Source organism: Convolutriloba macropyga, chromosome 12, assembly GCF_964194025.1.
Source record: "Convolutriloba macropyga chromosome 12, txConMacr16.3, whole genome shotgun sequence".
Classification (NCBI taxonomy): domain Eukaryota; kingdom Metazoa; phylum Xenacoelomorpha; order Acoela; family Convolutidae; genus Convolutriloba; species Convolutriloba macropyga.
Window position 1 is genome coordinate 52,684,690 of NC_134479.1, and position 26,286 is coordinate 52,710,975.

Sequence of the window (26,286 nt, forward strand, 5' to 3'; positions counted from 1 at the left end):
GATGAAGACATTGATTAAAGTTACGAATAGCTGTTCAAAATAGCCTATATTAAACGGAATTACTATTTGAATGCATTATGCAAGATTTATAGATGTTGCCATAAATTTTCTTAAAATTGATTTGACCCGAAGTCTTCTTTCTATCTATTTTCTATCTTTTATATATTCAATGCGTGAACATATAAGGTTGCATGTTTTAGAGGTCTCAATGAGCACCATGTTTTAACAGTACTACCGAGGGGCACGGTTAAGCGGTTGCTAAAACGGTCAATGACCGAAAAAGGTCGCTAAAAAGTCATTGACCGCAGAAATGTTGTTAAAAGTTCATTGACCGAAAAATGATCTGCAAAAATGTCCGTTGACGAATTTTTTTTCCTACTGAAAAAGAGAATACCGGAAGTGTTTCAAAGCAAATAGGGTCAATGAGCGAAGATGAATAGTGTTGAAAGACGGTTCTTATAGCTGCGAAGCTGTAAGCAGAGCGCAGCTAAATTGCGCTGATCTTGGTTTTTGTTTTGGCGTCTGACGTTTTACATTTGGTCACACCGCACGCTTCAAATGAGCAATTTTGTTGACCTTTTTTATGCCGCTATTTCAATGCTCTTTTGCTACTTTTATTTGTGTGACGTCATTTCTTAAACTAATTGGCGGTGAGTTTTATGCTGAACTGTGTGACAATTTTTTTTGGCAATTACTCAGCTGACTTTATAATTGACTTCCAATTTTTTAAGATCAATTGAGGTCACGCTAACCCCTTTAAAGGTCAATCTAGAGCTTCTGATCTCCTATATACCTTGTCAGTTTGAAATTTTAGTTTGCTATTTTACATCACTTGAGGCTGCCTCGCAGCTATTTCGGCACTCGGACCTCTATGACGGGACAATAAGCTGTTCAGAAAAAGCTTTTATCGAAAAGCTTTTTATTCTGAAAAAGTCTTGTTATTGATAGAAAGCGCTTCAAGTGAAAACGGGTTTTGGACCAAAATACATAATTTTTCCTTAGTCATTTTCCAAAAAATGTTTAGGAAAACGGTTGTGTTGAAATATTGTTATGAGCAATTCAATGACAAAGATGTCAATGGTTAAAAGGTGGATGATCGAGAAATTGTTTTTTATCAACATGTCACTGAGGAGACGCGTTTTTGAAACAGGTGAACTCATTAACCAAAATTTGTAAATGCAAGAGGTGTCAATCATCCGATACAAAAACCAAAGTTAGATTCCAAAAATTGGATTAAATGTTGGATTGTGTGTGAGTGAGCCCGCGTGTTCCTTCCATTTGTTCTTGGCTCCTTTTCTGAATATTTTTCTTCGACGGGCAATTTTGTTGATCAGAAATGAACTACGTCACTCTCTAAAGGACTTTTGATGCCAATATTAAAGTGTCTTGAGGTTACTACATTTTTAGCGGTGCGCAGAGGGGTGTTTCATAACGACAGCTGTTACTAATGAATTATCGTATCTAAATCGTTTCAAGCTTTAAATTTTGTTGATAGCCTTAGCCAGTCCTTCAACTCAGTTCTTTGTCTATCTGCATTCTACATCTATGCAATCTATGTCTCCTTTGTGGTTTTGCTTTTAGATTGAGAGCTTCAAGTTGATGCTATCTTCTTTGCATCTCTCGTAGCTCAGTTGCTTCGTCTGTCGAATTTTTTTTGTTACATTGGTTCTCACAGAACACAACTTGGTTCTTTGATTTTCTCCCTTCACTCGCTTCTCGGTCAATGCGATAATGCACAAATAATATGAATGAAATGTGTACCGAAAACGGTTGTTTTGAATTTTGTTTTCTGTACTGCACAAAATATGGTTTGGAGTTATTTAAAGTTGCCGAGAGTTCACGCTATTTTCCGTTTGTTGATGTATTTTGTATTTGTATAATTATAGCAAAACTCAGAATGATAAACGCTGAAATTTCGATCGAACTTTTGTTAGTAAAGCGCAATAGTGGTAGGAAGTCAACAGAGTCTTTCCTACTTTTACTTGGCCTTTTTATTAGTTTATAGTGATGATTGATCAATAAGTAGCTTTTATTTTGAACACTTTTTTTGCACACAGGTAGCCATAACAGGTAGCCTAATGCAGGAGATAAATAACCTAGTAAACACGGGTAGTCCTTATTTATTATTCTTAAACATACGATACCTAAGATTTAATGTAGATTTGCTTATCTACTCTGCTATCTAAAAACGTTAAAATCCTTGCAACTTGTATTATGCCTGTGTGAAACATGGCTATCGGAAAATGATGACATGCAGCTCTACAACATAGAAAGATTTGGTCCCATCATAGCTAGAGACAGGAGAAGCTCGAGAGGAGGTGGAATAGCTACATATGTCAGTGATGAAATTGAATGAAATTTGAGTTAAACTGTAATAGCGAAATGCCCCCTATCAGAATAAAATATGAGAATAAGTCATTGCTTGTTTGCACTGTGTATAAACCTCCGTCCCTTGCTTGCAAAATTTTTGAATGTAATTTTTAAAACGTTTTGGCAAAACTTACTTCTTTTACGGTTACTTCAATCATCTGCGGGGATTTTAATAAAGTCACCAATGGAAACGATGAAAAATGTAGAAGACACTGACTTGATTAATTCTTTTGGTTTTAATATCCTCAACAATAATCTGACTCGAGTTTCTTCTTCCGCAGATATATGTATTGATCATGTCATCTCTAATGAAAATCCGAAAACGTCTACATCTGAGTGTAGTATTAGCGAACATTTTGCTCTTACAGTTGACCTTAAATTACCAATTCTGACCATCCGAAAGAAACAGAACTTCACCTGTCGAAATTTCAAGCATTTTAATATTGGCGATAATCAACTCAAATACCTGTTGTTACTCTATCAGCTCCTCGCAAAAATAGACCAATTAATTCCTATTGATGAACTAATTCAAAAATTTGTTGATTCAGTTCTTGAGCGTTGAGATGAATTTGCTCCCTTCATTGAAGTTTCGCCATCAAAAACGGTTGGTTGGGTGAATAAGTCAATTTAAAAAGCAATGGTAAAACGTGATAAATATAAAAAATATCTTTGGAAAATCCTACTGCGGAGAATTTTCAGAATTTCTCGAATTCAAGAAAAACAGCAAAATATTTAATCCGAAAGTCTAAAAAACGTTTTTTTGCGATTTTAGAGTCAAGGACGGAAGTTGTTCAAAAACACTCTTCCAACCGTTTAATGAATTTTTCTACTCTCTGCATAAACGTGACAACTTTCAATGACTATTTCTTAAATGTCAAGAAATTGAATTCAAAATTTAGAGCAATTAAAAATAGTTTTTATGGTATTTTTATCAACAGTTCCTTTTTCATGAAACCATCATCTCCATGGGAAGTTGAAGAAATACTGGGAGATTGTAAAAGTAAAAAATCTATGGGCCCTGACGGTTTTAGTATGCATGTTTTGAAATTGTCTTCAACGATGATTTGTCAACCACTATCTGAGATTTTTAATTGTTGCATTAACCAAGGAAAATTTCCGAGTTTGTTGAAAATTGTTGAAAATTTCAACTGCAACGGCAGTTGGCTGCTGACCTAAATGCGTTCTCGGTATGGTTCGATGCAAACCATCTTAAATTAATTAGCTCCAGAAGCGTTTACATGAATTTCGGTAGAGAATAAATCAATACGCCTACTCTTGGTCTCGGAATAAATATAGAAGTTCATGAGTACTTAGGCGTCCGTATAGACTCAGAACTAAAGTTTACCTTCCATATCATCAATGTTCTAAAAACAGTTAAGTCAAATTTTTAGCGTATAAGGCACGTGATTTTTTCTCGCGCAACCAAATGATACGCTTCTGTTGTGCATTTGTACAGTCAGTAGTAACATACGGAAAGTTAATTTATAGCAATACGTCCGAATCACATTTGACAGAAAAAGTAAAAGCGCAAAAAGGATCATCAGGTCAATGTACTTCAAACGCTCATGCGAATCGTTTTACGAGATAATGAAGTTTTTCGGAATGAATAAACGGAATTATTCAAAGAAGTTTTCCATCAACTCAGGAGGGTATCCCCTGTGACATTTTTGGACGTGTACGAGCTTGCAATTAGACGTACCACGAGGTTATCTTTAAAATGCATTTTGCTAACAAAATCAGGTCAATTAAGAGCAGGTGATTGTTCCTTAAATGTTCGAATGATTAAATCCTACAACTTAATAAAAGCAAATTATTTGATACTGCAAAAGCTCATGAAAATGAGTAATAATGCGTTCAAGCGTTCCTTTGAAAAATTTGAAAAGAAACTGACTTGCGAAATTGTCTCACAATTAACAACCTCTTAACTACCCGAGTTCACAGGTTCCCCTCCCTGGGATTTCCCAATTCTTAATCTTTGGTTTCCATGGCTGTCTCGTTGGGCCTAGCGTCTGTATCCGAGTCCCTTCTGGTGCTAATGCTTATTTGTTTTCGATCTTTTTAGCTCTTATAAGATAAATAAATCAATTCATTTCAATTAAATTTGAACTTGAAGTAGTCATAGAAGTCTGAAGTGAAGTGCAGCTCTGAAGTGTACTTCTATACCTCTATAAAAAGCTTCGCTACTGCTGATTATGATGGTATGTATCATCATCTACATAATACACCAAATGTTGATTGGATTGCTTATATAAGATTTCATCTCCTAAATTTCTTCTAGCCTCGTTGATCAGAATTTATTTTTCTTTGTTCATGAGTTGAGAATTAGTTGTTTTTGGAAAAACGTGAATTTTTCGAAGATCTAACTCTGAATTTGGTTGTTTGTGTTTGGTTTCAGGACTCGCCCAGTTAAAAAATAGGCAAATAATTGTTGACGGATCTTTTTTTGAGTGATCATGTTTTCGATACTTCATTACTTCTTTGCTGCTCCTCTGGGTCTTCAATCAAAGAAAAGAACTCCGCGCATTTCCATACTATGTTAAATGAATCCAATTGTTTTGATCTGTTCTTCGGATTTTTGTAATCTTCGAAAACTATTCCATGATTTTAGGCAACAACCGAAGAGATCTTTTAGGTGTTTTATAATATTTTTTCTATGGCTGATTTTCATTTTTTTACAATATTTTTTCTAATTACGCTGTGCGAAAAGTTATCTTTTTCAATGGCCTGGTCAAAAAATTAAAGTGGATTTTTTTGGAATCGTCTGCAGTGACATTGACCCTAAATAAAAATTTTCTTTGCTAACTGTTTAGGATCTTTCTTGTTCAAACTTTTCAATCTAATGGATCAGAAAAAGTTTGAAGTCGTCTTCGATATTCTTTTTTTTTTATCTTTTCTCCAAATAATGAATTTAACATTTGCTCAATTTTTTTCTTATCAGCAACTGAACTATCAATAGGTTACATCTACTTTTTTAAGTCTTAACTGACGTTTGATCAGTATCATTTTGCTTGATGTTTAGTTTTAGACAAACTGAGTAAAAAATTGAGTAGAAGTAGTTTTAATCATTTATTACTTTTGGGTTTTGAAATTTCGACCCATAAGACCTCCAATTTTCATAAGTCTTCATCGTAGACTGTTCTTCTGGTGTTTACATTAGCAGTTGATTCAACTGAGTTTAGTTAGCGTTTTAAAAGCGTTTGGATTGAGATTTGTTCGATTGTTGAGACCAGCTGCGTCCAGGTGAGCTAGTTCTCGCAATATCAATTTGTGCAGTTTAAATATATATCATGAATCTACTGATTTTTTTTGGTGGACACCTTTATTGACTTTTTAGCTGCTAATGACGAGTACATACACCTGTGAGTTTAATGCTTACCAGTGAAAACATGCCAATTTTGACCTACTTTTTTCTGCTATTTGAAACCGAAGTTAAAGGTTCCCTTGGCTACCGTGTTTAAAAAAAATATATTTAAGCTTCAAATGTTTATTTCCTCTGAAATAATATGCATTTTTTTAGTATTTGCTACTTTTGTTGATTTTTAATATCGCCAGAGTTTCATCCAACTTTTTTCAGTCGGAAGTTTTTTCTATTTTTTGTATTTTTTAAAGTACTTTCTGTTTGGTTCCAGTATTATTAACTGTTTAGTTGGACAGTTTAAGCTGAAAAGATTCCTTTTGAATAAAACTTTCCAGTTAGTTGTTTTCGCTAGCAAACTTTCTTTTTAAAAAATGAAACTCATTTTAGTGGCTCAGCCCATAATATATCATGACAATATGCGTTGTTTTTGCTTTCATCGTCACTTCGTTTGCATTCTCTTTTAATTAGCCTTTGGTTTTTCTCGGACTCCTTTGTCGTTTTTTTAAATATCAGTGTTTTATTTGTACATTGAAAACTTGTAGTATCAGATAGTTTTTTCAGGTCTCTATGTAAAGGTTTTATAAAGACCATCACAGACCGTGTCAACGATTTTTTCCATTTTCTTGATCTAATCAAACAAAATTTTTCTTGATTTTAAATTTAGACGCAGTTAGAGTATAGGACTCACCTGAAGTCTGGAAGAGTTGAAGTATAGGACTCACCTGAAGTCTGAAATTAGCCTAATTGTTGTGATAAACTTATTAAATAGTTTCAGAGATGAGCCAGCGAGGCATGCTAAATAACCCTGCCAAAAAACATGAAAACTTTCAAAAAGAGCGTTTAAATGACTCAGTAGACGTGAATATGCCTCAACTTAGATTCCATGATCAATCACCGCTGCAAACACCAGTCGGTAAATCTGAAAAGAAGAGATCTAGAAGTGAAATGAGCCCATTAAACGAAAACGGTGATCTGGACGTATCAAGTTTCATTGATGAAGCAGTAGCAAAAATTATTCCCAAAATTATTGATGAGGTGAAGTGTTCAGTAAAGCAGGCTATCGAAGAAATGATTGAAAAAGTTTTAAATGGCACAAAGGAGGAAATTTTAAATGAAGTAAAATCAGAAATTTATTCAGCAACAGATTCCATTCGAGAGCAAATGAGGTATCAAAAAGATGAGCTGACATTGAAGATGTTATCAGAAACAGAAATGTTGGAGAACTACAATAGGCGAGACAATTTGCGAATAATGGGAATGTCTGAGCGCATAACAACTGATGCAAATAATAGCACGATTTGGGAGTCTAGCGATAGAACAATAAGCAACGTAGTGGAGCTGGCATCTGATATTGGAGTAGCATTGGATAAAAAAGACATCTCGATTGCTCATCGTCTTCCATCCAATAAGAACGAAAGACCCATTATCGTTCGTTTCACCAGAAGAGTAAGCAAAGTTGAAATTTTAAGAAACAAGAGAAAGCTGAGAGAAAATGACACAACCATGATTGTTTCGATTGTTGAAGACTTAACGAGAGCCAGACTAAGGTTCCACAATTTGATGAAAAGCGAGACAAGAGAGGGAAATTTGTTCTACAAATGGAAGGACAATAATAAAGTACATTGTGTTCGTCAACTGTATGAAGGAGGTATTGAGCTGGGATACGAATTACAGGATGTACTATTCAACTTTGATAATCCATCGTTTTAGCAATTAAATAAAAAGTTGCCGAAAACAAAAACTGATCAGCTTTCTTTAATAATTTTTCATCTTAAAACTAGATCATTATTAAAACATTATGATGAATTGGAGTCACAACTAGGCTACCTCGAGTCACCCCCTGATATTCTTTGTCTAACAGAAACCTGGCTTAAAGATAATATGACACCGTATTGCTTCAAGTTATCAGGCTATAAAACGCTCGTTTCTAAAACAAGACCCTACCGTGGAGGAGGTGTAATGATTCAATGCCGAGAAGCAGTAAAATTAGTCGCTGAGGAACAGTGCAACTTAGATGAAAGCCTTCTGATTAAAGTAGATGCAAATAAAAAATACTACTTCATATTGGTTGTTTACAATCCTCCGAGAAATAACAAAATGGAGTTTCTTGCACGCCTTGAAGAAACCTTAGAATGTTTAAGTAAAAAAGACTGCAGCGTTATCATTTGTGGTGATTTCAATATCAACATTTTGAAGAAAAATGATCTAACAGCAGCCTATTTTGATATTATTAATAGTAATGGCTTCGAGCTGCTAAATAGCGATCCGACACGAATTTCAACTTCTACGGATTCCTGTATCCACAATTTTATAACAAAAAATGTGGAAGGCAAGATTAAAACTCACAAAGATGAAAGTTTTTCAGATCACTATCCAATTTCCCTTGAAATTGTTGCGAAACATAGCAATTTTAAACCAGAGTTAAATTTTCGAGATATCTCGTTTACAAAATCTCAAGTGAAGTCAGAGATGTTTTGTTTTACATTGAGTCATCAGTTGCAAAAAATTGAATTAAAGGGTGAAATGAATAAATGCTTCAATTCCTTCCAACATTGTTTTCAGCTGGTTTTTGATCATTATGCTCCGATGAAAGTTTATTGTCAGAAATCAAATCTGAAAACTAACAATCTAAAAAATTTAGTCAACAAAAGAAATAAAGCACATGGCTAATGGTCCAAAGATCGGAATAACGCCAGTTTGCGAAAGAAATTTCTACTTTTGAGATACCGAGTTGAAAAAGAGAGCAAAAGATGCAAGCGTAATTACTATTTTAAGAAATTTGAAAAATGTCTGGGTGACTCGAGGAAAGTTCTCAAAATATTAAATGATCTTCAGGGCAAAAATGAAAAGTCAGATCAAATACCTATGTTGGAAACGGAGTTCGGACAATTAACAAAACCATTTGATATAGCGCAAGAAATGAACTCTTTTTTCTCTTCTGTTGGAGAAAAACTCATCAATTCATGTGTTCAAATTCCCTTAAATAGCAATGCTTTCAGTCAGCACACTAATTTTTCAATCTGGTTCTATGATACCAATGTAAAGGAGATATCTGATGTCATTGATAACCTATCAAATAAAACTTCTTGTGGTTTAGACGACGTATGTTCCAAAGTAATAAAGGCTTGTAAAGACGTAGTGGCTCCCTATCTATCAAAACTAGTTAATATGTCCTTCCATCAGGGTATTTTCCCTACTGCCTTGTCCATCGCAAAAGTTTTTCCCCTTTTCAAATCAGGAAATAATGCTTGCTGTAATGACTACAGGCCCATCTCTTTTAATATGTTGGGGCAAAATCTTTGAAAAAATAGCTTACTCCAGGATCTATAATTATCTTGAAAGCAACAATCTCTTACACAAGAATCAGTTTGGTTTTAGGCGCAAGCATTGTACTATTGATGCCATAGCTGAATTTACGGAAAAAGTAAGAGCACATAATGATAAAAAAAACAACGGCAACTGTCTTCATTGATCTAAAGAAAGCTTTTGATACAATTGACCATGAAATCTTACTCAGAAAGTTTGATCTTTATGGCTTAGTGGGTCCTTGTAAAAATTGGATGAAAAGTTTTCTAAGCAATCGTAAACAGTGTGTTGAAGTAAATGGTGTAAGATCTAAGCTGTCTGATATAAAATACGGCGTTCCTCAAGGTTCAATTCTAGGCCCTTTGTTGTTCATCATTTATATAAACGACCTCCCTAAGGCATGTAATAGCAGTGACGTGTTTCTGTTTGCTAACGATACTAACATTGCGGGCATCAACTGCTCCAAAAATGAGCTGGAAGTGGATCTAGCTAGTGTAAACACTTGGCTGTTAAATAACAAATTAACACTGAATTTAGAGAAAACGGTTCATGTTAATTTCAAAAATGTGACTCCAGATTCTAGTTATCTAAACATAGCTGGATCGTGTCAAGTTTCCCAATTGCACTGCAAGTACTTAGGAATCGTTTTGGACAATCAACTTAAGTACAATTACCATATCGAAACAGTTCGTAAAAAACTTAGTGTTCAGTGTGGAATTTTGTGCAAGCTAAGGCACTTAGTTCCTAAAGTTTTCATGCTGAGGTTTTATGATACAAAAGTTAAGCCCATAATTCAGTATGGAATTTTAGTTTATGGATGTACATCGCTGAATGCATTAAAGCCTATTCATATTCTTCAAAAGAAAATATTGCGTACAATCTATTTCATAAAAAAAGACGAGCATGTTGGTAATCTTTTTGTCCAGAATAAAATTCTTTCGGTCTATGAACTGTACATATATGAGCTTCTGAAATGTGCTCTTTGTTCTGCTGGAACATTGCATTCGGAGGAATATATGAATAACCTGTTTCAATATAAAGAAAACCCCCGTTTAACGCGCAGTGCTCAAAAAAATCCTCTAAAATTGCCTTCCAAGTCAAACAGGTTTAAAAAATGTTCGTTAGCCTATAGAGGAGCTAAATTGTTCAACTTGCTGATTGAAAACGGTGTTCTTGAAACACCTCTTGAGATAGATAATGCATTTTTTCCAAAATTGTTCATAGTATAAGGGATCTATATGTTCTAGGCAATATAGACTTAACTGACTTTGTGTTTGGATAGTTAAAGTATAGTATAGTGAATAGAGCAGTCAGACGTCCTCCTAACGAACTTTTAAGAATTCCTGGCCACAAAAGTGGTGCGGGTTGTTCGTTGCAGGGGGAGGAAGTCTGTCAACGTTACATAGATCTTGGGTTTTGGAATCTTGACACTTGGGTGTCAGAACCTAACCTTGATCAATGTAACGTACCCCTTCCCTCAAACAAATCATGCATCACTTCAAAGCCTCTCAGTATGCTCTACATCAGTCAGGTAGCTAAAATGCAAAACAATTTCAATTTTTTTTAAGTTACTCTTTTTTTTAATGTTTCGTTTTTTTTACTTGCTTTGGTGAGATTGGGATACTTAAATGGACTTAGTTGATAATTATTCATTTTCTGTAATACAATGTTATTGGATTAGGGCAGCTTCAAGTGAACTAATTGGTTCCGTTTGCTGTCCCCTCTGTGCTAAATATATATTAGACTTTGTGTTGCTAGTATTATTATTTTGTATCAGAGAAATAAATTCTTCTTCTTCTTCAAAGTTAAAGGTTTGCTTGGCTACCGTGTTTGAAAACTATTTAAGCTTCAAATGTTTGTTTCCTCTGTATTAGTGAGCATTTGTTTAGTATGTGCTACTTTTGCCGATTTTTAATATCGCCAGAGTTTCATCCAACTTTTTTCAGTCGGAAGTTTTTTCTATTTTTTGTATTTTTTAAAGTACTTTCTGTTTGGTTCCAGTATTATTAACTGTTTAGTTGGATAGTTTAAGCTGAAAAGTTTCCTTTTGAATGAAACTTTCCAGTTAGTTGGTTTCGCTGGCAAATTTTCTTTTTAAAATCTGAAACTCATTTTAGTGGCTCCGCCCATAATTTATCATGACAATATGCGCTGTTTTTGTTTCTCTCGTTCGCATTTTTAAAGTTTTAATTCAGCAGTTTATTTTCGGTTCGAACGGTTATTTTGACCTGCAATTGAGTTTGAGGAGAGAAACTGCAGCAAAATTAATTGAGATTATGACCTCAACAACTATAACTTAGCTTTGAAAGGTACCTGTTGCCGTATAAGTGTGTTCACCTAAAGGTTGCAGCCATTTTACAGGAACTCTTTTTTATTTGAGCACGGAATCTCAAATTGGAATCGATGGTAAGTCCTAAATATCTGCAGTTTTTTGGTACATAGTTACTCGGCAGAATAAATAACTTCTTTGAAATGTTTTTCTGCCCTGAAGACGAGAATTATATGCGTTGTTTTCTGCTTCCATCGTCACTTCGTTTGCATTCTCGTTTAATTTGCCTTTGGTTTTCCTCGGGCTTCTTTGTAGTTTTTTTCAATATCAGTGTTTTATTTGTACATCGAAAACTCGTAGTATCAGATAGTTTTTTCAGGTCTCTATGTAAAGGTTTTATAAAGACAATCGCAGACCGTGTCAACGATTTTTTCCATTTTCTTGATCTAATCAAACAAAATTTTTCTTGATTTTAAATTTAGACGCGGTTAGAGTATAGGACTCACCTGAAGTCTGGAAGAGTTGTTTTTGTGTAGTAAGAGAATAGTCCAAACTTCTCCAAATGATTCTAGTTGCGTTAGAGTAAAAAAAAAAATTCGTAATAATTGAAGTTTGTCTTCAGTGTTTTCCTAGTCGGTTAGTCAGATAGATTTAGGTAAGTCTACTTTGCGCGCCAAAAAAGTACCCATAGCTCTATTATCCTCAAGACTGTAAAAAGTGCCTAACTAGGGTCTGGCCTAATTCTCTGACAGCAATCGCAACTTTTTTACGACTTTTTAAACAATGCGATCGGTCTTTTCATCTTTATTGTTTGATAACAATTGTCTTTTATGAAAAAAGGTGTCAATTGTAATGAAAAATTTTCAGTCGTGACAATGGGCTCTGAGCACTGTTTTAGAGCCGGAAAGAGAAAGTGGTTTTCGATTCAAGCCAACACTGAAAGTGAAAAAAAGGCATTTGAAACAGTGACAAACCAGAAAGCATTCAACTGTCCAAACTCTGGTCAAGAAATTGACCTGGTTGACTTGACAGAGGAAAATGATGTGTATGATTTGAATTTGAAACGGAGTTGAATCTCGTGAAACAGGTGCAAAAGCAAAATTTGATTCTGACTTTGCAATTTTGCACAAAGATTTTGAGGAAAAGAGATGCGTTCAAAATCGTTCTCCTTTTAAAGCTGAAAATCAAACAAGCAACTCCACCATTTATAAGTTGATTGATTTATGCGACGAAAACGATGCTGAAAACAAAGAAAATATAGCGAATGCACGTTTTGCGTCAAGTGGTAATGAGTTTCATTTAGAATTGTCGACCAAAACTGTCCAACCTGAAATTTTAGACGGAACCAGTGTCAATTCTAGTAAAACATGTGTTGCTGTTAATAAGAAACGCGTGAAATATTTTGCCAAACCGAAAAGTGTGTCGCTTTTTGAACAAATGAGGTTGAGAAATATGGAAGAAAATAAACAATTTCTACAAGACATCGAACTGAATTCGGATTCGTCGCTTTTAGCTCCAAAACCACCTAAAGTTGTCAAAGTTTACAAGAAAGTTGACTACGGCTCGGGGCCTAGACGCGAGTCAGGCCGTCTGAAGAAGGAAAATTTACCCTCCCTGTTTGCCAATGCCCCGCAATCTGTAATATCTGAAGGGAGCTTGGATTCTATAATCGTGAGTCACAATTTTGACCAGTTTACAGAATGCGCGCTTAATACAGTAAGTGAAGCTCGGATGACTGGGAGAGAGATTTTAGCAAATCGAGATGCGTTAAGGAAACTTTACTCCTTAGAATATAGAAAAGCTGGAAAGTGTTTTTCCAAAGAACAAATTATGGATATAGATATACACCCCGGAACCAGCAATGTGATGCTGGCAGTTGCAGGTTATTATGGCTCTCTGGCATTTCTGAACATCGACAGAGACAAAGAGGCATTGGATTAGTGATGAGATATTCAATATATTTTTCTTTAAAAAACTGATTTTTTTGTGTGTAAAAATTGACAATTGTCTGAAGGGCATTGAGAGTGGTTTATTATGCATCAAATTAAATCACCAGTATTTTGTTTTTATTCAATGTTAAAATAATTGATTTTGGCAGATTTTCGAATAACGATTTGGATTGCTTAAATGCGAATCTTTTTTTGAAAAAGTCATTCGACTTCCTGGCTTTGAAAAAATAATTGTGTTTTTTATTAATTGCTCTCAAACAAAGTTTGTAGCAATTATAATAGTACTGTGGTCTTTTTTATGCGACTTTGGCTTGGCCGATTTTCAGTCTGCCCCTTTTTGACTTTTTGTCCTGAATAAAGGGATGAACTGGTAGCGCCCGGAGGGCATTAAGTATCTGAGCAGATCTCTTAGAGCCTTACGCTTTTCTAGTCTCTAAGTGTGCAAGTCACCAAAACTGTTTTGAGGAAAAAATTTCATGGTGTGAAGGGCGGTTCTGAATCTTAGAAATTTGACCCCCTCAGTCAACCCTCCCCCAGCACTCCCTCATCCACCCCCTCTAATGCTAGCCTCCCCAGGCCCCAGTTGGCTACTACCGAAGCCAACCGCTGTCCGGTCGTTTGAGAGCAATTCGCGAGTCGTTAATCGGTTAGGTTCCTACCCACTTTAGTGGGGGAGGAACTATATACTCAAACGGTTTTTTTGTTCAGTCATTTTTGGTCGATCGACATGTTGATTGTAGAGAGCTGCGAAAGGTATCATTAGAAAGCTCGTCCAGTGTAGAATATGGAATTAAAAACATTTTTTTAATTTCGTTTTTTTTAAGGGAGTTAACGAGGTTTAAAGTTTTTTGAATAATAGACGGATTTCCGTTGTATTTATTTACATTTTCCGGAATTGTTGACTATCTTTTTGTCAGCTTTGCTAAAATATGTTAACATTGTTTTGAAAAGTGTCGTCGTTGGTTTGTTTTGTAAAGATAGAAGATTATCGATGAAATTTTTCTAATTCTTGGCTCAAATTTTTGCTACTTATTTTTTTTTAAAAATCAGCCTGTTTTCATCGAAAAGTGCAAGAAGTAAGCTTTTTTGGGTCAGCTTTGCTTAAATTTGCCGCAAATGCACACCTAGAAATTGCTGACACAATTTGCCTCAACTCAAGAGATGGCTAATTTACCTCTGCTCTCTTTGAAAGTTTTCTGGGATGGAAATTTTGCCTGTTTTAGCTAAACCTCGATAATTATAAACAGCATCGTTTTTCTTTGATATAACTTTTTTGTCATTATCTGTATCCATTAAACAGGGAACCATTGCATGTTCATAATTTGCGAAGAGTAATAGCAAGGCTAGTTTTGGTCTGGTCGTGGAATTCTAAATCCAAAAATAATCCGGATTGTAATCAGTGGATGACCACTAAATGACAATAGCATTCACGATTTTCTGTGAATTGTTTTTACATGATAAAATGATGGGTCGTTTCCGTTTGTGCCCCCAGAACGTTATGCACCCCCATTTACAGCACGTGCCATTACATAGTAAATTATGTAAAAATTTGGCACTTGCGTCTGGGGGGATGCAAATAATATGCACCCACTAAACTGTGTGACAACCAGAAAACATCAAAATGCAAAATGATAATTAGCAAAATGCAAGTCACAGTTTCAGTCATAAAATGCACTTTTTTCAATGAAAGAACAAATTAATTTAGAGTTGCTGTACAAATACCTGCTAACAACGTGAACAGAATAGGGAGATCCGGAATCTTCTGTTACCGTTTCACCAATTGTAAAATTACGAAGTCTTCGCTCGACTGAATAAGTTTTGTCTGTTTTAGTTGAATTAATTTTAAATTATAAGACAGATTTTTAGAAAACTAAGATGTTCACTAATCCAGTTTATTGTCTGTTTATTTACAGAATTTGGAAACTTTTAAGTTCGATTTGCATCTTCACGGAATTTCATGTCTTAGATTCTCTCCGCGAGACCATTCACAGTTGTTGACATTGGAATGCGACGGAACTCTGAAGTGTGTTGACTTGGTCAAATTTGATTTCCGCGTGATCATGAGCCAGGAACCAACTCGCACCCTAAATGGTTTCATATATCCATCCATTTAATTTTCTTCACTATTATGCCGTGTCTGGACAAAGCAGTCCCAGATAAAATAGTCCCAAATTGAAAAATATTCCAGACAAAATAGTCCAATAAAAGCAGACAAAATTTTCCCAGATAAAATAGTCCAATAAAAGCAGACAAAATATTCCCAGACAAAATAGTCCAATAAAAGCAGACAAAACAGTCCCAGACAAAATAGTCCCGAATAAATATCGAAAAAATTATAAAAGATAATCTACAAACAATTAACAAACATAATCTATGAGTTAATTTTCTGAATGTTAATTTTTAATTGATATGAACGAGGACAAAACCAAAAACTTGTTTCAAAATAAATAGTTTGGCTAAAACTAAGTTGTAATCAGCTTAATATTTGTTCAATGAAATACAACTATATGAATAATTTATGTGGCTCCTTTGTTAATTGGTGTGTATGTGTTTAACTATGTAAGTTTAGTTGGGACTATTTTGTTACGGACTGTTTTGTCTGGGAATATTTTGCTATTCGGGACTATTTTGTCCGGCACTGTTTTGTCTGTTCGCCTATTATGAATTTGATATGTCAAATGGAATTTAAAAGATTGTTAAAACAGCATCTACTCCAGCAATTAAGAATTCTACCATTTGAAAGAAACGTCAGCTAATTCAGAAGTTACTTTTTTGTTTGGTAGAATACGGAACTCTTAATTTTGATTTAAAATTCTACTTGAGAAATAGAATGTATGTATTATATCTGACTTGTTAAATTTAACAGTCTCGTTATAAAGGTAATTTTCTTGTCAATTCTTAAAAAAAGATATATTTAGACATGCTTTGGTTAAAATTTTGACTGAGTTTTGAATTTTAATGTGACGTTGTATTGCAAACTGATCTTGTTTGTCATATCGTACAATCAACTAGATGTTAATGAAGAAAAGATCTGGGCTCTTATTATTTTTTAGTTTTAACATTTAATTGTCATGTACTCTTTGAAATATTTGGGTCTTTGACCAACTTCAAATTTAACCTATTTTTCGGGCAGTTGAGTATGCTAAATTGGGTAATATAGGCTAAATTTTAATAGGGATAAAATGAATGGATATCATATCTCGTGGACAGCAATTGGCAGATATCATTCTTTCGACTTTTTGCAAAACGGAAGATCAATTTGTCTGGGAGCCCCTAAAGGTTGTTGACGGGTCTTCTTTTCTTTGTAATTAGCCCTTAATTCTACTATTTTGATGGTGCGGGTGCTTTAGCACCTTAGTGAATTGAGTACATCTTACGTTCATCTTGCAGAATAATCGTTCTTTCTTGCAAGATAACTTTTTCGTGCATTAGAAACTTTTTCTGTTGAATATGCAAATTATAGTTCTAAATTAAGAAGGTTGCGCACGATCACGGACCTAACGTCATATGTTAAACACTTTTTGAACGAAGATGGCGTTTAAAACAGCAAATAAGGCACTAAGAAAATTCTATGATTTGAAACGATGGAATATAAATCACAAAAAGGTATTAAAGTGTTTGAGTCTGAAAGTACAGACAAGGAGGCTCGGTAATGTGCGTTCGCACAATAAGTTCCGACCCCGCTGATCTAAAATTTTTACTTAATTGTCTACCAAATGAGGAAGAGATAAAAAAATTAACATATCAACATATCGTTCAACAAACTACTAAAAGAATCAAACAATCTACTCTAGAGGGCCTATGAGACCTGTGGCTACCATAATATGGCTACCAGAAAAGACGGCAATAAAAATCAAATAGTTACAAATAATAATTACGACCAAAACTCCTTTTTTTGAGAACCACTTATAACCAAATCAAAATGGCATCAGATAAAATTTATTCTAAGAAGATTAGCCGGTACTTTTTTGGAACAAAATATGGGACTTTTCCTCAATGCTACTTGGCAACAAGTCGACTAGAAATGAGCAAAAGGGGCAAAGTTTATTATAATATTGCTTTTTTTAAAAAAGAATTAAATTCGAACTGATAAGAAACATTACGCATCAAATGAAATCATTGAGAGAGTCTTTTACACCTCAATAGAGAGCGACTGAGGCCTTTCATTATCCAGGACATGTCATACGACTACAAAAAGAACGACAAATACACGCAGAAACGAAAAATTTGCACAAAAAATTATGCACGAAAACGATGCCACCCAATCAACTAAATATTAAGCTGATTACTAATAAAATAAAAACTGTCGTTTGCATTTTTACATTTGACAACATTTGAAAATCAAATGGCGCCCATTATTGTGATACTGTGAAAAGAAAACAAAAACCTACAAGAAAGTTGCAAATATCCAAAAATCACGAAAATTGGTTTTGTAAAAACTGGTTGTTCCAAGAAGAAAGACTATTTGAGGAAAATAAAACCGCTATGAAGAGCATTTTGTATTTTAATAGATAAATGATGTGAATTTTATAAAGAGATGCTTAGCTACAATTTAACAGAAATAAAATTGGCAGATCTCGAAAATCTATCTCTTTTTTTATTAAAAACAAATATTTACAAAATTCATAGCCAACAAAAACTTTCGACTAAAAGAGTAGACAGTTTGTCTTGCAACTACTCCGAAAACTAATTGCGGCTGTTATTAATGAGACTAAATCATAATAATAATTTGTTTCACAAACAACTTTACGAAACCACAGTTTTGAAGCCATTAAATTTATAAGGCATTAACAGCGAAAATATAACATGTCCATTTGCCTCTCTTTTGATCATCTTAACGTCTTGTTGTAAAACGACTATCACAAAATGACAACAAAAAGAACCACAAAAACTGATCTAAACTTCACAAAAGTCTTCTGAAACAAATCGTCTAAGCCCTGAAGACATCATTTAAAACAATTAAACAACAGCAAAATTTTTGTTTGATTCGACAAAACTTTAAAAAGAGCTCTAAATAATGAGGCTAATTTACGAAAATGATACAACATTGTAAAATACGAAAAAAACGCAAACCACAAGAAAAAGTTGAAGAATGCTATTACTCTTTTTTGTTAATTCGAAAGTCAAAACAACCATCTATTTACTTATATCAGTTATTAAGTTCATTTTTTTAATCTATAGTTGGCCACTGATACCTTTAGTTACACAATATTTGGCATATGACAACAAAAATTAACAACAAATAAAGGGCAAAAACTCTACCAATTTCTGCAAGAGAACGGTGTTACAGCCCTTCAAACCATATGTTAGGAAAACAAAAAATATGTTCAGTTTCAAATGTTGTGAAGGTTTTATAGTTAGATTGTTAAATAATGTGACAATTTACAAAGGAATTAAAACAACAGCAAAAACGGGCAATTATGCAAAAAATCAGAAAGTTTTGTATGAAATCTCGTTGTACCAAAAGCAAGAAAACCTTCTGTTAAAGTAATCGGCCACAAAATTAGTTTGTGTTCTTTAGGGAGGAATGGTTGACCTGTACTTACTGAGTATAAACAAAATATAGACTAAAATAATCTGAAAAAAGGAAAAGTTCAAAAAATGACAGAATTTTCCTTAAAACAATTACATTCAATAACATTAGAGACATTAGGTAACAACCAAATGAATGGAAAAAGTTCACTTGCACCTTTTGAGGATGAAATTTAGATCTTAGAGTGGTTACACATAAAAATCAGACTGCCAAAAGAATAACAATTGAAGGCAAAAGACAAAAGAATTCAGTTAAATTTTACTAAAACTCTTCCTCAAAGCCATAAAAACACTTTGGTTCTCTGAAAACAAACTGTATCTACAGTTGGCCTCAAATTTTAAGTAAATTGGAACTGTCATTAACGGAGCCGTGAATAAAAAATATTAACATAAGTAATTAACATTAAAAAAGCAAAATAGTTTGCAAAAAGGCAGCATCAAAGTAAAAACCAAAAAGTCTCTGATTCTAAGAATCCATGATATTATCTAACCTCTCCCTGATTTTGTTGCGCGTCCAGCAAACTGACCAAGTGTTTGCGAATTAGACCACTTGTTGAGTGGAATTCTTCAATAATTAAAAAAAAACAATGATGCTTTTTGTATAATTATCGAGTTAAATCTGCAAAAAACGGCAAAGTTTTAATTCCAGAAGACTTTCATACAACACCTAATTGCAACTAGCGCTCTTTTTGAGATTAGGGAGTCTGTGTTAGGGTTTCTAGGTCACTAAGTCAGGCAAACTTCAACAAAGTGGACCCAAAAAGCATATTTTGTGCCATTTTTGATGATAACAGTTTGAATTTTGAAAATTTTATCAAAAATTTCAGCCAAAAAAACTTTAATCAACAATTGAGCAACGTTCTTCTATCTCTAACTGTAACAACAACACTCTGCCGTTACAGGTTTTAACTTATTTTGAATTATTTTAGCGAAATTGTGCCAAATTTTAGCAAAAATAGCAAAATTTACTGAAAATGTGAACAAAAACAGTCGAATGTTCGCAAACCTTAAACCTCGATAACTGCCTGTAAGAATCGAAAATCGAAAAAGTCTTTTTAATTCCGTATTCTACACTGGACGGGCTTTTTAATGATACCACTCACAATTCTCTACGATGAATATATCGATCGGCCAAAATTGACTGAACAAAAAAAAACCCAGTTGAGTATATAGTTCCTCCCTCCCCACCAAAGTGGGGGTCGGAACAATAAGCAAAAAGTACAAATTAGCAGCCAGATTTAACTGTTTTCGGCTCGTACAATTCAACAAGTTATTTTTGACAATACACAAGTATGCAATTGAGAGTTGAACATATCATTTTTCATGCATATTTGGAAATTATAATTCGATCGATAGGCGGAGATTTTGTTCGTTTAGACACTTAAAACAAGCTTCGGGTCTGATTTTAAAAAGTATAGTGGAAATCAGAAGATCCGATCGGTTAGGCAGGGCATTAATTTTTGATCCAAGACAGCGTATGGGCATTCAAACACTGACGGTTATGCATGGAGACTACTTTCCTGTCAGGTAATTTTTGATTATATTTTTGTAAAACTTCTTTTTCTCGCAGAGTTTTAGGTGATTCCTGATAAAATAAAAGCACAAGCGGAAGAGATACAGATAAAGTTACTGATTGTACTGTCATGCCGAGAGGTAGCATGATATACCTTCTGTATATTAAGACAGGTGATATAAATGCTCAAAGATTGAATATCTATCATGTGTTTTTGGATTAGAAAAGTTCTATTTACGGCTCCCCTTTCTCTCTCCCCTCATGCTCACCCCACCCCAGCCCCACACCTTCTACCCCCCTCAATTAAGCTAAACCTGGCCTCCCTAAGCCGCAGTTAACTACTGATGAAGCCTACCGCTCGCCAGTCGTTTGAGAACATTTCACCCACCGCTAGTCGGTTATGATTACAATTATATTTTTACATTAAAAAGTATGTTTTTTACTTCGTATTATTGGCAAGTGCTAGTGGCGTGAAGCGTAGCATTTTGAGATTAATTTAATGCAAAAGATACAAACAATTACGAGCTGGAATCTTATTTTCTTGGAGAACGTTTTTTTTTTCACGAGCTTTCAGAACAAACGGAAAAGATCCAATAATTTTCGTCAATGAGCGCATTCTCAGAATTATGACTCTTGACGTTTAGGTATGTGTCTTCACATCCAAAAAAGCCGTATCTCTCCACAGGTGACAACCATTCTATGCGAGTCTGGGATCTTCGTTATTTATCAGATAGAAGTGGATCTTTTTTAAAACTTGAAGGATCTTCTCCTCGTTCCGGAAAATTCAGTTTCATGACAGGGGAAAAGCTTTTGGCCGCCTGCATGGATGGCAATGTGCGAATTTTCAGTACGGCGAAACTTTTCCTGGAAAATACACAGCCGGATTTGAAATTAAAAGTTGCCGACAAGATCGAGGACGATAATAGATATAATGGAAGCTATTCTTTTACCGGTTGCGATTTTTAGTTGATTTTTGGTAGTTGCTGCCTTTCCTCCTGTGGACATAACTTTTTAATTTTTAGTATCCAATCTGAAGAAATTAACGCATTTTTTGCACTAATTAGTGGTATAGCCAGATCTTGAATTTTGGATAAAAATAGCTCCTCTTGGATTTATAGTCCCGAGGCAAGACTTAAACAGTTAAGTTACATTTATACACCGAACAGTAAAATTAGAGTGTCAATTAAAAAGTTAGAAAATTTTCACTTCGTGCTTATAATGCTATGTCTTGTTCTGCAAATTGGGTTGCATTCTTTGAGTATTAGTTAAAATGCTGCAACAAATTGTTTCTCAATTTTTCATTTCGAAGACTGTTTTGTTTTCAGCAAATAAGATAATTGAAAATTGAGAGGTCCTGTTTTTGAGTGGTTTCATTGTGATCACCCATAAGGAAGTTTAGTTTTCCTAGATCTAGAATTGTAGACTGTCCAAAAAACATTGTTTTTTAACACCGATGAGTGATTTATGCTGAGATCTGGCCTTTTTGTGGTGACTTGCTTTTCAAGTCGCAGTTTTGATAAAAGTCGCAAAGTAGATGAGAAAACGTACGTATGTTACGATACGATTATTGATATCATTTTTTGATAGCACTTGGTTGCATTAATAAATATTCTTCAAGAGCGCGTCAGTATGATGGTCCCATCCAGTCTTTACCATGTACATTTACTTTCCCTAGAATTGTTTTGCAATTTGTCTGAAAGTCATTCAGAGGCACTTTTATTTTTTGGTTGTCATATCAAAAACATCTTAAATTAATCGCGTGTGTAATCAATTTTGTTTTTTTTTTTCAAAACTGAAAAAAAATTACAATGCAATCTTTTTGATCAAGTTGTCAGAATTTTCCGGGTTGTCATGTTCTTTTGTGCATTTGCAGAGAAAAAAAGGTTGCTTTGTCAAAATTGTTTATTTTTCTCTGCCTAATTTGATAGAAACTACCCCCTAACAGTTCTGCAAGTTTCCAGTATTGTTTTTTACTCAGTAACTCATATAATTATATAATCATTCTGGCTTTCAGCATTTCATGGAACTCAACAAAAATTAAACATTAATGTCTTAATTACACAAAGCTTTAGCGAACTGCAACAGAGTCAAGTGGGGACGAATTTGTCATTTTCGCAGAAAATGCAAAAACAAAACCTCTCGATTTTGGCCACCTAAAACATCAAAAGTCACTGGTCCATATTATATCACAGGTCTCTCAGAAAATTCACCACGCCAGACGTTTAATCGATCAAAATTGTTGTTTCAAGAAGTCAATGGCAACCCAACCACTCGATATATAATCTTTTATTCCGTTTCGATAGCAAAGTCATCGAAATGAATGCGCGAGAACCATTTTACTTAAAATCTACTGGTACACCTTTTGCATTAAAGTTCAAACACCTGACTAGACTATTTTTGGAATTCACGTCGAGGAGTCAAATTCATACGAGTCCAACTTCTACGCAATGATCATGTTTGAAAATGAAAATTGAATATTAGACTGGTAAAGACACGAAATGAGAGTTTTAAAGAGCGCTTTTGCGAAAGAATTAGATATCAATAGCTGCTAAAATATTTACACATGACTGCTCCTTCTCCTCCTCCTCCTCCTCCTCCTCCTCTACACATGACTGAAGAGTGATCAGCAATAAATTTTTTCTTTGCTCAGTGTAAGCAAAATAGTGTAATCACAGAATAAAAATTGGGACAAAATAAAAAATATATTACGTGAATATCTTAGGGTTGCTTTGTCAACGGCTTGTTTAGAAGGCACACGACTCAAGGAATCAAACGGGATACCCGTGTTCCATCGTCATCTTTTTTTGACTTTTTGGAACCAAATAGGCACAGAAGAAAAACATTCATTTCACAAAATTTCTTAGTTAAACTTGCCTAGTCAGCAAAATTTTTTATTTTCTAAGTTTTAGCCCTAATTTTTTATTCTTGAAATCAAAAAATTAGCAAGTATTCCCGAGGTCCAAACACAGACAAGAAAGAGTTGTCAAAAATATTTGATTACAAGAACTCAGTTTCTACTTAGTTTCGTCTTTTTTTTTAGTTTTTGAATATAATGTCTTCATCATCATCATCATCGTTTGTTTATACACTTCTTTCTTCAGACTCAGAAGTGTACTGTTTCGTATTAGGAGTAAAAATGTTCACGGAAAAAAAATGTTTTTAAAGCTAATTTGAACTGATTAACTCCATTCTGTTCTCTGATCCACTTGGGGAGTTTGTTCCACAAGACAGCACCTTGGTAATCAAAAGCATCTCGTCCGAGTTTTGACGACCTTTTGGGTACAACCTATACCACTCCATTTTTGATTGTTTTTCAAACACGTCTAAATAGTCTGGAATCAGATCTTTGTGAAAAAGGCTTTTGTAGACAAACAGAAGTATTTTAAAACGAATTTTCATATAAATTGGCAGCCAGTGAAGGTCATGAAGGTGAATTGATACAGAGCACCAAGGATGTAGCCGGTAAACAAATCTACATGCCCGATTTGGGACTTTTTGGAGAATGGACAATTTTTTCATGCCAAGTCCGTTAAGGATCGAATTGCAGTAATCTAGGCGACTCATGATTAAGCATCTAACCAAAACAATTTTTTTGTCAAGCGCTACAAAACAGTTAACTTCCCGAATAATAGAAAACTTGAATGACACATAAAACAAAACCAGATACAATAAGAACAAAAACTGCCAAAAATCTTTTAAAATTTTCAAAAGGAACTTGAAATTCGCCTAAAGTTCAATGATATCTGCAAAAAGAATCTTTGTACTGCTTAAATCTTAAGAGTGTGCAAAACACAATAGCCGTTTTTAACCCTAACCAACCAAATGGATTCAGTGATTAACAAATTTCACAAAAATAACATTAAATCTATTTAAAGTTGTATTGTTTTTGAGTTATGGGCCTCATTTTTTCCTTGGGGCCTTATGTTCATAGAACCATACTATTTTTACTCGATGACTCATAAATGATACAAGACTTCGATCAATCGATTGAACTCGAGTTTATTCACAAACGAGTCCATGAAAACATCTTTGGCTCATTGGGAAAAGGAAATAGACCCCTACAAAGCGTCATGGCTGCCTAGAAATGAAAATTTTTTCTCTGTCGTTCAACGTAAAAGCAGCGCCCTTAACGAACTAAAAGTGATATCAACAATAAATTCGAGTGGAGTGGATGTTGACAAGAATTCTGCAAATTCTGGTTCTAATTTTAAATATGGTCAGGATTCAGGTCTGGAACTCAACCCTGGAGATGAACAATGCAGCTCTTCGAATCTAGGCGTTGTCGAACCGGTGTGGAAAACCGGTCGCCCGTGCCACATTCCCGTTTTCCACCCAGAACTCAATTTCTTGGCCGGAGCGTCTGGATGTGGCACTGTCAATGTGTGGTTCTAATATTCATCCGGATGTATTCAATATGGAGGCGTGTTATAAACTTTGGTGATAATTTTATGTCAAATTGTGATCAGCTGTATTAAAAATGGCTTTCAAGATGCAACATTTAGAAGATAGACGTAATGGTTGCGTGACTCTGCTTGAAGTCACTGAGAACTTCTGGCGTTTTTCGAGAACCGGGAAGCTGTTCGAGATATTATGTCAGAATTTCGAAGTGACTTCGTCAGAGTCACGTAACCATGCTTAAAACACGATTCGTGCACGTTTTAAAGTGACGAAAGTCAACTGAAGTCAACTTCTGGCCAAGTAGCAACTTCTGGCATTTTAACTTCTGGCACTGCAGACTTTCGGCGTTTTAAAATGTGCATTTGAGTGTTTTAAAATGTATTCTACATGTCAGTGAAGCCTGGTGAAGTTTAATCTATTTCTATTCATTCCTTATATCCCAATCTTTAGAGTGTTGTCTAAAGTAAGTGAGTCTGAAAGTAGTATTGAGAGACAGTTTTGGTTTATTCGAAGTAATCAACTTGATTAACTTGACCTGGTCACTGTGAAGGCTGCATTATATCTTTTTATCGTTTATTTTTGAAAAGGATACAAAAAACTTAGTTACAATCCTTCCTTATCTTGATTCAAGTATGAAACGTTGAACTTGCTTTTACATTCTTGCTTTGTCAATTTTTGTTTGGCTTACTTTTTTAAAAAATGTATGATAAAAGATTACATTTATCGATCATTTTTCAATCGATTTTAAATCCAATGGTTTTGCGAGCAAGAAGAGAGATAAATTGAAATGAATTGGTACAAATTAAAACAAGATGCCTGGTGCTGTGCGCGAATATGCTTAGCACAGAATGTCTCAACATGCCTCAACAACAACTTTTTTGGAGAGGAAAAGCTGTTTTGATGATCAGTTTTGCAAAACTCAACAAGCATTTTTTATAGAGCAACCTTGATTACAATTTTCTTTAATATAAAGAAAATGAATATTTCATTTTGATATAAATTTAGCCGATGTTAGCAAACCCGTAGATAACTTAGGGACTTGATTTTTAGTATTTGGCAACAATTTAGAAAAAAATTCTCTCATTTATAGTTTTAATTTTTTCAGTGAAAACATACTCCACTCCTATAGAATTTCCAATTAAAAAAGATAATTTGACTCATGCGAGTATGAGATTCAATTTAAATCTGAATGATGGAAGTTGAAGTACAACAAAGTTTTTTTCCTGAAATTGTCGTTTTTCTCTAGTTTTTAAAAAAAATTTTCAAATGGGGACCGACGAAGAGCTTAAATTTGAAATTTATCTGAACCACCAAACACTTTGAATAGAATGTGGAACTGAAACAGAAACACCGAAAAAAATTCCTTTTTCTCTTGGAAGTATTTGGTAATTTCTGAGAAATTTCAATCAATTGAAGTTCAAGTTTAGCGCAGAGTATCCAGGTTTTGAATTTCAGAGTTAGCGTAATTGCCTGCATATTTTTTTTACAAAATTTGTTTGTCAAGAAGTTTCTTTATCTTTTAATTCAAAAAGTTATAATAGTTCTACTAAGCTTTTCGGTTGAATTAATTAGTGTGTCATAATTGACACGC

The 26,286-nt window shown here is 34.3% G+C and overlaps 2 protein-coding genes across 3 annotated transcripts in view; one reads left to right on the plus strand and one right to left on the minus strand.

The window, feature by feature from the left end:
* LOC142350263 (uncharacterized) overlaps positions 1 to 26,286 on the minus strand; it is a 484,377-nt gene that overhangs the window by 167,755 nt on the left and 290,336 nt on the right. The window lies entirely within an intron of this gene.
* LOC142350368 (WD repeat-containing protein 76-like) lies at positions 12,175 to 21,440 on the plus strand. Of its 2 annotated transcripts, XM_075402212.1 has the most exons (5): positions 12,175 to 13,232; positions 15,166 to 15,343; positions 16,463 to 16,531; positions 20,230 to 20,311; positions 20,942 to 21,440. In XM_075402212.1, exons 1-5 carry the CDS (start codon positions 12,741 to 12,743, stop codon positions 21,261 to 21,263), a joined length of 1,143 nt encoding a protein of 380 aa, XP_075258327.1. In that variant the 5' UTR covers positions 12,175 to 12,740; the 3' UTR covers positions 21,264 to 21,440. The 2 variants fall into 2 exon arrangements, with proteins under 2 accessions (XP_075258327.1, XP_075258328.1); XM_075402213.1 differs by lacking the exon at positions 20,230 to 20,311 and having other exon boundaries at positions 20,942 to 21,174.

Excerpts from the sequence above, each read along its gene's own strand:
- LOC142350368 (XM_075402212.1), top strand. The coding sequence starts at position 12,741 with ATGAGGTTGAGAAATATGGAAGAAAATAAACAATTTCTACAAGACATC. Across the intron at positions 15,344-16,462 it reads ACCAACTCGCACCCTAAATG|CAATTGGCAGATATCATTCT; the intron begins GTTTCATATATC and ends TCTCGTGGACAG. Across the intron at positions 20,312-20,941 it reads GGAGACTACTTTCCTGTCAG|GTATGTGTCTTCACATCCAA; the intron begins GTAATTTTTGAT and ends CTTGACGTTTAG.